Below are 12,353 nucleotides of genomic sequence, written 5' to 3'. Positions count from 1 at the left end.
TTAAATGAAGCTGCTGGAAGCACTGTGATGCTCACTCACATTTCTCCAGGTTTGGTCGTGAGTGTCTCTCAGAAAGCCTTCCATCATGGTCGAGTCCTTTGTAGGAACCTGGAAGCTGGTCTCCAGTGAAAACTTTGATGATTACATGAAAGAACTGGGTAAGAAATAGTAGTATAAGATTTGAGAACTGATGTGGTTGGGTTTGCATTTTGCAGTGACTTTTCCCACAGTTCTCTCTCTTTTGTGATCTTGGGTTATGCGACTACCATACTACTTTGGTCTTTCCTTATTCTCGGTAATAATTGTGTCTTTTTGAAATTCTAGGCTCAGAAATATCTCTGTAGTCATAATCTATATATTTAAGCCCATTTGTCCTTTTGGAAAATGCTTCATGCTAACTCTATATATCGTTTCTCTTTAGTTCGGTCATTTCATTTAATAGATTTTTCTCTAGCTTCAAATTTATAGTAATCACTATCTAAAATTAAATTTGTTTCAGTGTTTGTTTCAAGTTATACTTTATAACAGCAGTAATAAAAAGCAAAATTTCTAGTTAATTTTTAGAATTCTCATTCACATGAGATATTTTAAAATGTTATTTTGAAGAATTCCTAATTTCGGTGGGAGAAGGGAAGAACACTTTTACTCATTGAATGCCTCACCATTGGATGTTTCTCAGAAATATAACCCTACCTATCCTTTACCTCTAACTCACATTAGCTGTTAAATAGCAATTATGAGTTGCATCAATGCAGCTGCGTTGTTTTTTACTGATGCTAGAAGAACATTGATTATTTACTATTTTTTCCTATTTAGTTAAGAAAAGCCTGTTTTACAATAATAAACTACAGACAAAGCCAAGAACTTTCTTCTTCTTTTTTTTTTAACTTACCGGGAGTGATCAATGGATGCTTCCAAGTATTAATAATATGTGTATCCAATCTATGCAATGAAACAACAGACTTTATCCCAGATAATAAATCAGTGTGCTTATAAATATAATACTTATTGCTCTTTCTTTGTCAGTATTAACTTTCTCAGGAAGTAATAAGTTTCCTATCTCTTTATGGATTTATATATTCATTTGTTTGACTCAAAATTTGGGGGGTATATAGAAGAAACATGGGGTTTACAGGTAGAAAAGAACTCGGGCTGATAAGGAGCTGGGATTAGGCATAGCACCAGGAGGGAAAATTTACTGAGCAGCAACTTTGTCAGTACCATGCTAAGGCTTCCATCAAATCTCCCAACACAGCTGTAAGGCGAGAACTAGTTACCTACACTTCGTTACTGAGAAAGCTGAAGGGTAGAGAAGGTCAACACTCCCCCACTTGCAGGTGGCAAAGCTGGGGTCTAGACTGTAAGTGCGCCTTTCTTCTTTGCAACTCTCCTGCTTAACGCTACTTCTCTGCAGTGAAGTACATCACATCTGTTCCCTGATTTGAATGGGGAACAGAGTTTAGTACTGATTCATGGAGAGAAGGCGTCAGCTCAGCTCACCTACTGTAGAGTCAAGTTTGACACTGGAAAATCCCTAACCTGAACCACAGGGCCCTGGGCGTAAACTAAATACCTGCTATACTCATCTTTGTAAGTTTCCGTGAGGAAAAGAACAAACGTTTGGTCCCTGAAAGGCACCATGCAAAATAGACATTTTGGATGAAAGACAATAGTCTCAAAAAGTGAAATTAGCTTTTAAAAATGTCAGAATTACTAACTCTACCTTATGATTTGGGAGGACCTGATTCAATCCAATTACCAAACAGAACATAAAAGAAGTTACTGTATGTTAGCTAAAACTTCAGTGGAGAAAGTATGCATGCTTTGAAAGTTACAAGTGTAAACACCTGAATAAAGTGTGCTGCTTTCTCTGTCTTACAGGAGTGAATTCTGCAGCCCGGAACATGGCTGCCTTAGTGAAGCCCACCGTCCGTATTAGTGTCAATGGGGAAGTTGTGAAGATCCGAACAGAAAGTTCTTTAAGGAACATTGAGATCTCCTTCAAGCTGGGAGAAGAATTTGATGAAACCACTGCAGACAATCGGAAAGTGAAGGTCAGTTAGAACTAAATCTTCCTGCTGTCCAGCAACCAGGGGAAAAAACAAAAAACAAGCAGATGATGCTGAGGCGTGGTTTAATCTGTCCTTTGATTTATTACCAAGTCAGTTTGGACCTGTTTAACATTTGCATGTCTCTAAAGTAAATCTTTTTGCTAAATATTCTGATGATTTAATAGGACTAAGAAGTTCAAATTGTTCTCACCTTTTTTTCTGCTGTCACTTTGTCATTACATAAAAGATTGCATGAAAAGGAACAACTACTAAGCACAAATAGCTTAGGAATTATTTGCCTCAGAGAAAAACATTAATTGAATAATTTCTTGAGACTTCTAGGTTGAGAGTATTAAAGTATTATGACAAGAATTAAGGTAAGGATTTTGAAGAACAGAATTTCAAAACCTAAATTAAAAGGTAGATGTCTATTCTTATAAGTTACAATGTGGTGGTTGCTACATCTGACTGATTTCTTTACGCATTTGTAGAGCATCGTAACCTTAGACAGTGACACAATGATTCATGTCCAAAAATGGCTTGGCAAAGAAACAACAATTAAAAGAAAAATTGTTGATGGAAAAATGGTAGTGGTGAGTTTTCTCTAAATTTATATTTTTATATATTTCTATTTGATACCTGTCAAACTACTCAACTCTTTTGTACCCTGAATTACGGGTTTGGTCTAGGGGTCAAGAGGCAGGACAAGTTTAACCTGTCAACTACCAACTCTAATAGATTCCTTTTTGCTTTTAGGAATTTACCATGAATAATGTTGTCAGCACTAGAACCTTCGAAAAGGAGTGAAAAATGGGGCGTCATCAAGGAGAACTTGTTCATAACAGAAAACGGTACATGAAGAAAATATGCCTCAGGGCCAGTGATTTAAAAAAATTCTCAATATAAGTTGCTCAATAAAAGCATCAAATTAAGTGCAGCTTAGAGTTATTCAATAATAAGAGTTAGAGTCTGATGAATTGGTGAAGGAAGTAGCTACTTGCCTGTGGTGTGGTTGTAACAACACCAATATCCCCTCTGTCCTGCCTACTTAGCCACAGGCCTGAGTTTCCACCAATGAGCCCATTCCATTTAGGTTAAGACATTCTGCAAAGTCATGTTGAAATTCACATGACCTCAAATATGGATATATTATATCATTGGAGCCTACTTTGGGCAACATAGATGTAAGAAAAAAAATCATTGCTGACTTTTTATTTTTAGAGAAGTCTAGCCTTACTTAAAGATCACATATGGATTGGATGATAACGATGGATAGACAGGAAAACAGAGTATAAAATAGACATTGTACACTGTGGTTGAGTTGTGATAAAAGAGCTTTTTTTGGTGGTGATGAGGTTTGAACACAGGGCTTCATGATTGTTAGACAAGTACTCCATCACTTGAACTACTCCACCAGCCCCTGACTAAATAGATTTTGAAGCAGCTATTGTCTCTCTTCTCCCTAAATTCATTAAAGATAATCAGACTTGTTCATCTCTCACCACTGTTGATGATTTAACACTTGCTGACTGGCATTTTATAAAATGCCAGGCCCAAATCTCTAAATGTCTAGTGAGAACACAACTGTTGGAACTTCACAAGTATCTTAACAGTTTCACCGATTGCTACTGCTAGGTAGGAGTGTTCTCAAAGCAATGGAGAGAAAGTTAAAGGGCAAAGCCTGTAAAATGGAGGCTTCTGTAGCAGTGGAAGGAGGAAAAGAAAAAGGAGGAATTCTGCAAATAATCAGGTCCCTCAAATTGAAAAAGAAATAGCAGTTGGCCAAACACAAGTTCAGAGCCATGTTGAATGTGAATTAATGTAGACTATCCATAGTCATCCAAACTAGGTGAGCAGTTATTAAGAATTACACACAGGCATAAAGGCTGGGGACTTACTAGGCAAACCGAGGGTTATGGTCATCTTTGGAAGGTGAAATTGAAGAATAATGAAATAATGAACAAAAAGATTAAAGTACAGAGTGGGAGTATAAACTGAGTCCTTGGCCAAGGGAAGGGCTGTCATATTAGACATAAAGACCTGTAAGCATTCAGCTGTGCACTGGCCGCACAGCCACTGTCTGTGACCAGTAATATTCAACCCACTTGGCTTGTCCTCTTTCCATATATATATATATATATATATATATATATATATGTATATATATGGTACTTGTATATATATATACATATATATATGGTACTGGTGTTTGAGCTCAGGTCTTTGAGCTTTCTAGGCAGGTGCTGTATCACTTGACTCACCCTCCATCTGGCTTGTTCACCTTCTTAAAGAACTTAAGTATATATAAATATCACTCTTTAAGGAATCATCCATTCATTCATTCGACACATTCCTTTCTGATGACCATTGTGCCTGCTGCTATCTTAGGTGCTGGAAAACAGCAGTGCATTGGGCAGAGTTTCACAACCGCCTTTTGCTCTTTCATGAAGCAGAGGCATCTTGAAACCCTAGCCCCTTAATTTTGTCAAATGATGCCAAAATTTTTGTAAAAAATATTCAAATATATACTTAGAATCTTTACTAAGAACTTTCACATAATTAGTCTCTTGGTATATCTAACTTGCTTCCAAAAATCTAAGTATTTATCTCTAAGCAAATCACAAAATAGTCACATTGCATCAGGTTTGTAGATAAAGGATAAGTGTGAGATTTCATTACAGTGCTTTGATCAATAAAAAGTCATGATTCATTTAGTCTCCAAGATGATTTGAAATAAAAGAACTGAGAATATCTTTTATAAGCCACACAGGAAAGTATATTTTATTTTGAATTTTTTAGCCTGAATGACTTAGCAGAATATCATTATGCTTTAGATCCACATCAAAGTTCATAGGAAAGTACTAATTAACTAAAAACCAATCACACTAATGCTATCATTGATATTAACTATCCCAGAATAATTCACCAGATATTCTTTTGTGTTACCCAGTACTACTCAGTAAATAATTGACACTTTGAACATTCTTAGTAGTATTTAATATTCATACCTTTGCACCAAAAATGCAATGAACATAAAATGGCATATTTTTCTTCAGTGGTTATAAAAAGACTGCTGACTATCCCAAAGATATTAACTAAAGACAGATGGAACCTTAGGATAAAATATCAGGGCATAACCTAACCCCAAAATGACATGTTCTTACAATTTCCATTTTGAACATTAAGGGAGAAAATTAAGTTATTCTTTTTGAAGTTTGGGATCTAGGCCCCTTGTCCTTCTTTTAAGAAGGTGGAGAGGGACCATCTAACCATTGATAGGACAGACCTCATGTATTGCCCCAGAGAAGCCTGAAGTGAGGTAGAAGGGGTTGGGGGACACATCAGAGCTGGACTTGCAGCATCTTCTGCCATTGATGGCTCCATGAGGGCCTACATGAATGCCTTAACCAACTTAGTTTTCTCCTTTACCTGATGGACATTTACCTACTTCTCAGGGTTGAAATGAACAAGAAGAGTGCCTCAGGCAAGGCCCACAGGCCATGAGAAATTGCTAGTTAGGTCATAACAAAGGGTTGTTATGTAGAGATAATTGCCCATTACCACCTTCCTTTGTCTCCTTCTGTAAATAAACTTTCCAAAGCAGATCTCCCCTGATGTTCTTGTCTAAACAACCCCAGCACTGTGCTCTAACCCAGCACTGACTCACCTATTAACCCAAACACATTCCTTGTAACCTGATGCCTTGCACTACTCTTTAAGTACCCTGTGAATTCTTTATTCAGAGCACCAGAATTTTTGAGTGTGAGCTCATCTGGGACGCCAGCATAAAATAAAATCTGAGTTCTCTACTTCCTGAGTGTCACTTGGTTTCTCATCTGACAATATTTCCACAACATTTCTGGAGACCTCAGCAAGATATGAACTGTTCTGGCCCCTAAAGCCACCAGCTGGCAGCTGGACCCCACTGGAGTAGGAAGGGACTCAGGATCGAACGAGGTGGTACACCACCCAGTGGTATTCTGGGTCCTCCTTCACCCCAGAGTTCCAACCCTCTGAGCAGTCTTGACCTGACTTGGACTCCAAGGAGAACTGAACCAACTTACCTGACAGTTTCATCTGGACCTGGTAAGCATCCCCTCCACCCCGGAAAGTCAGTCCTCAGTCAGGTCCTGTCCCACTGGGTAGAAGGGGAGTTTGATCCACTCCTGGGAACCTCTGAGAGGAGTTCCATATTTCAGGGACTTCCCCAAAAAGGGGAGAAGGATAACTGTAATAACTTTGGTGTGACTGTGTGAGTGAATGAGTGGCCTGATTTGTCCTTGCTTCAGGCTCAAGTTTGTGGCTCCACATCTAAAAAGCTACAGAGTCCGAGTGGGTCTGTCCTGTGGTTCTGTGGTGATCTTCATATGGCTTAGGGTGGTGTCAGGGAAACCCAACCTAGAGTCACAAGGCTGACCCGGCCATCAGTGCTAAGAAGCACCGAAGTTCCTTTGGGATGCAGCTAGGCAGACATCTGATTGGTCTCTTCTCTTGAAGGAGCACCCACCCTTGTTTGTCTTTGCACCACCAATGCAGGGAAAGGAATACACAGTATGGGTATAGGAGACACCTCTAACTGCCATGGGTGCAAGTTCCTCAAAACACACAGTCCTAGAATGTATGCTTAAGCATTTTAAGAAGGGATTCTCAGAAAATTATGGGATCAAAATGTCTCCTGGAAGGCTGCACTTGCTGTATGAGTTAGAATGGCCTACTTTTGGAGTCAACTGGTCCCCTGAAGACACCCTAGATTTTCCTACTGTCAGGGCCATTTATCAGATTGTAATAGGAAGCCCTGGGTACCCTGATTAGTTCCCATATATTGACTCCTGGCTTCATGTGGCTCAGACCATGCCCCCTTGGGTCTGATTCTGGGCCAACAAAATGGAACAGAGCAGAGTTTTCATGGCCCAGGCAATGAAGCCTAAAGACCATAAGCTGACCAAACCTGTTCTGCAAGGGGATCCAGAGGTGAACTACCTGTGTCCCCACCATACATTCCCAGCACACCCCTACAATCAGAGTAGCCAGTGCCACCTTTCCCAGACAGCCTGCCACCTTCAGTGAGTCCTCCTCAGTCCTGTTAGCAGTCTCCTAGTCCCAACGATGTCCCACACCTGTCCCCGGCTTGGACTCAGAGTCCACAACCCCTGAGCTACCACCTTCACTCATCCTAGGCACCAGCCCCTTAGGCCAGGGCCCTGCAAATGCTGCTCCATGAGAGGCAAGAGCCCCAGCAGATTGGTGTTGATGGAACAGTCCAGCCCGGATGCTCTATCCTCTATTACCTGTCTTTCAGTACAACTAACTTCTTAAATTGGAGGAACCATACATTGCCATAATCAGAAAAACCTCAGACTGTGGTCAACCTCCTAGAATCCGTATTCCAGACCCATCAACCAACTTGGGATGACTGCCAACAGATCCTTCAATACAGAAGAGCAATAGTGAATTCTAACAGAAGCTTGCCACTGGCTCCCAAGGGCAGGCCCCAGCAAGAACCAGCAAGAACTCTAGATACAGATGTTCAGAGAGGCAGCCCCTGATGCTTGGCCTACCTGGGATTTCAATACAGCAGAAAGACGAGGAGTCCTCACTCAATTCAGGCCACCCTCCTACACGGGCTCAAGGCTGGAGCTAAGAGATCTACCAACATATCCAAAATTGCAGCAGTTACCCAGAAACCAGAGGAAACACCAACTGATTTTTATGAAAGACTCTGTGAGGCCTTCTGGGTATACACTCCCTTTGATCAGGAAGTGCCAGAAAACAATCAAATGGTCAATACAGCGTTTGCAGCCCAATCATATGCTAACATTCACCAGAAACTTCAGAAACTTAAAGTTTCACTGGAATGAATGCCACTCAGCTGTTAGAAGTGGCAAATAAAGTCTTTGTAAACCAGGAACATGAGGAAAAACAAGAAGCCAATAAAAGAATGAAAGCCAAGGTATCCCTATTGGCTACAGTACTGGGGAAGCTGGACCCAACCCAGCAGTCAGTTCCGCTATGGGAGGGGAGACCCAGTGGGAAAACCCCACTCTGACAAGACCAATGTGCCAATTGCAAGGAGATTGGCCACTGGAAGAATGAATGCCCCTGCTGCAAGGAAACAGCATTGGAGCCTAACAAAATTACTCCAGGAAAGAAGACAGGATGGCAACCTGAACTGGAGGCCCAGGACCACATTGGCCTAGCAGGAATTGAGTCAGACTAGACCAGGCTCCTTACTACTGGGCCTCTGAGAACCCATGGTCAAAATGAAAATAGCGGGCCAGCCAATGATCTTCACGATGGACTCAGGTGCTAAGCATTTCGTGGTCACTAAGCCTGTGGCCCCACTCACTCAGTGCAGGACCACAATAGTCAGAGCCACCAGCACTCAAACTGCCCAGCAGTTCTGCTGACCCTGGACATGCCAACTAGGAGGGCATGTAGTGACTCACGAATTCCTGTATTTACCAGAATGCCCAATTCCTCTGCTGGGAAGGGACTTACTAACAAAGCTCAGAGCCCAAATCACCTTCACCCAGGCAGGGCCTACAAGCCTTACAGTGAGAGGACCAAATGCCCTCTTCATGGCAGTGGCCATGCATACAAAAGATGAGTGGCAACTATACTGCCAGGAAAAGGGAGATCTAGTGAAGCCTTCTGTCTGCTGGAGGAGTTTCCTGATGTCAGAGCTAAAAAAAGGCCTCCCGGCCTGGCTGGCAACCATGCACCCATAATGGTAGATCTCAGACCTGGGGCTCTCCCTGTCAGACAGAGGCAATATCCGGTGCCACAGAAGCATGCCTAGGAATTCATACCACCTACAGAGGCTGAAGGATGAAGGGATATTGACTGCCAATAGCCATGGAACACCCCACTGTTGCTCAGTAAGAAGGTAGGGGGAGATGATTACCGGTCTGTCCAGGACCTGTGGGCAGTCAACAGCACCATTATCACACTGCACCCAGTAGTCCCTAATCCCTACACTCTCCTGAGCTTCCTAACACCACAAGAAGCTGGCTCACCTGCCTGGACCTAAAGGATGCTTTCTTCTGCCTCCACCTGGTCCCAGTTAGCCAGCCTCTGTTTGCCTTTGAATGGGAAGACCCCCATACTGGAAGAAAAACACAAGTGACCTGGACTAGGCTGCTGCAGGGATTCAAAAACTCACCCACCTTGTTCAGGGAATCCGCTAACAGCGGGGATTTGTCAACTTTCCCAGGAGAAAATCCAAACTCTACTTTGCTCGAATATGTGGATGATCTGCTCCTGGAAAGCACTGACAGGGAGAAATGCTGGGAGGAGACAAAGGCATTGCTAGCCCAACTCTCTGAGGCAGGCTACAAAGTTTCCTGGAAAAAGGCCCAAGTTTGCCAGCAAGAGGTCTGATACCTCAGATTTGTCATCTCAGAGGGACAATGTGCTCTGGGTCCAGAAAGGAGACAGGTTATCTGCTCCATCCCTCAGCTGAAGACAAAAGGGAGGGTCTGAGAATTCTTGGGAGCAGCAGGATTCTGTCACATCTGGATACCGGATATTCAAGCCTGGCCAAACCACTGTATGAGGCTACAGCAGGCTCCAGAAAGGACCCTCTAAACTGGAGACCAGACCAAGAAAAGACTTTCCAGGAAATAAAGAGACTATTAACCAGCACCCCTGTGCTAGGGCTGCCAGATGTAGCACAGCTATTCAATCCCTTCATCTGCGAGAAAAATCACACACCTCTGGGGCCTCACTCAAACTGTGGGACCATGGCATCGGCCAGTGGCTTACTTGTTCAAATGCTTAGTCACGGTGGCCTCAGGGTGGCCTCCATGTCTCTGAGCCCTGGCTGCTATGGTAACCTTAATCCTGTCCCAGCTCACCCTGGGACAGGACATTAATGTTAAGGTCCCTCATGCAATCATGGCTCTAATGAATGGACAAGGTCATAAATGGCTGACCAGTTCCAGAACGGCCCATTACCAAGGACTACTATGTGAAAATCCTTGAGTCAGTCTTGAAACTACAAACTTTAAATCCTGCCACCTTCCTGCCAACAGAGGAAGGGCTCCCAGATCATGATTGGGAAGAGGTGATGGACAAAGTGTACACCAGCAGGCCAGACCTAATGGATGCCCCCCCTTAGGGTGGGTTGAGGCTTACTCTCCACATACAGAGAAAGCACGAGAGGTAGTAAAGGCCTTTTAAAGAGAAATTATCCTCAGATATGGGCTCCCCCTTTCTATTGGATCAGACAAACGGACCAGCCTTCATGACGGAAATAATCCAGGGCCTGGCTAAAATTTTAAAAATATAATGGAAGCTCCATACAGTGTACAGGCCTCAGAGTTCAGGGAAAGTAGAGCACATGAATCAAACCCTTAAAATTACCTTAGCTAAACTCTGGCAAGAAACACATCTCCCTGGATAAATGTGCTACCATTAGTTCTGCTCAGAGCATGCTGTACCCCTAGACCTTGTGGCTATTCACCCTTTGAGATTCTGTATGGAAGATCCCCCTCCCATAATAAAAAGGTTCAGCAGGGACCTCAGGCAAATTGGAAATCTAGATGTCTCAACATCTTCAGGCCTGAGGAAAAACTCTATGCCACATTTTCCGGGAAGTCTTAGAAAGGACCCCAATTCCCATAGGTAACTGGGCCCATCCCCACCAACCAGGGGATATGGTATGGATAAAAGATTAGAAAAAGGAACCACTCCAACCCAGTTGGATAGGTCCTTACCTAGTAATATCAGCAACTCCCACAACTTCTTTATCTTATCCCAGATAAAGAAGGCAGCCACCCCAGTAGAGACCAATGACTAGCAGGCTGCCCGTAATTCAATTAACCCCCTCAAATTAAGGTTCCAGAGGATGTCACAACAGCATGCCATTGCCTGTGAGAGCTCCATTACTGCTGTTCAGCGCTATCTGTACCCAGACCCCAGTTTTTGCCTCCTGACTATTACATTTTTAAGGTCATCCAATCTAGAGGCTGGGATGACTGCTCAGCTTGTGTAAAACCTCTCTCCTTCCAGGGAAAGTTACCTATTAACAATACCTGTCACCCGCATGCAGCACATCAATTTCTGAATGCACCAGAGGAGGGACAATTTACTATAAGGGCAAAATGACAGACCTGACAGGGTCCTGCAAGAACAAAGGCACTACAGGGCAAATGGTTTGTTGGGAGAAAGACAGGGACCCCTTAAAAGCATGGAATGACAAAATGACAAGGCGAGGAAATAAGCCTTGCTATTTCTGGGCACCCTATCCATCTACCCCATCCCCATTCAGTTTACTAAGGGAAAAAACCACAGATATAGAGGGGCTATCCAGAGGTGATTACCTAGGTGGCTACGAGACTGTAAAAGACATTGATCTACCACCACCACAACCCCCATTAAGGCTTCCTTCTGGGACAGGGAACTTTAACTTGGAACTCCAACTGTTAGATGCAACTCACTGCCTCCTTAACCTTACGAACCCACCATTGGTGAGTGATTGTTGGCTCTGCCTGTCCTCAAGCCCCCTCCATTATGTAACAACCCCAGTGAGCCTCCTCAACCAGAGCATGCATAGTGCTACTCCCAACTCCACAAGCACAAAGCCCAAAGTAAGCAATATACAGCTATCTCAGAGGCCCCTAACTGTATCTACAATTCAAGAGGATACTATCCAGTGGGAGAACTGGCTGCTAGCCAATGTGCCCAAATTCAAAACTGTACAGCCACTGCCATTAGATGTACAGTTGACAGACCATGGTGCAGCAACCCAGGGGCCTTTGTATGCAGGACCATTGCTTATTAGTGCTTACCAGCTAACTGGAAGGGCATTTGCACATTAGTATTCCTCACTCCCCAGATAAAATAGTGCCTAACAATCAGACTCTTCCCGTACCTTTGATGGCCCACACATGGTCAAAGAGAACTATCCAAGTCACACATTTATTAATTGGATTAGGGGTAACAGGTGGAACAGGAACAGGCATAGGAGGAATTGCCTTGTCAGTCTCCTGCTGTAATCAATTATATGCAGACCTAACAAATGACATAGAATGAGTGGCTTGGTCCATAATGACCATGCAGGACCAGCCAGACTCCCTAATATCAGTGGTCCTCCAAAATCAGAGACGGTTTGACTTACTCACTGCTGCGAAGAGGGGTGGGGGTACTCTGCCTTTTCCTAAATGAAGAATGTTGTTTTCATGTGAATCAGTTGGGAATAGACAGAGATAATGGCTTAGCAATTGCAGGACCAAATCACACTTAGGAGGCAGGAATTAGTGAATTCCTGGAACAGATGGAGTAGCATCTGGAATTGGGTCT

General features: G+C 43.0%; 1 protein-coding gene across 1 annotated transcript; it reads left to right on the top strand.

Annotated features, from left to right (window-relative positions):
• LOC109697126 (fatty acid-binding protein 9) lies at positions 1–2,983 on the top strand. The gene is made up of 4 exons (XM_020180535.2): positions 1–158; positions 1,882–2,054; positions 2,543–2,644; positions 2,808–2,983. Exons 1-4 carry the CDS (start codon positions 86–88, stop codon positions 2,856–2,858), a joined length of 399 nt encoding a protein of 132 aa, XP_020036124.1. The 5' UTR covers positions 1–85; the 3' UTR covers positions 2,859–2,983.
• Positions 2,984–12,353: the final 9,370 nt, after the last annotated feature.

Source organism: Castor canadensis, chromosome 3, assembly GCF_047511655.1.
Source record: "Castor canadensis chromosome 3, mCasCan1.hap1v2, whole genome shotgun sequence".
NCBI lineage: Eukaryota > Metazoa > Chordata > Mammalia > Rodentia > Castoridae > Castor > Castor canadensis.
Note: the sequence above shows the minus strand (reverse complement) of the source record. Positions and strands in the feature narration are given on the sequence as shown.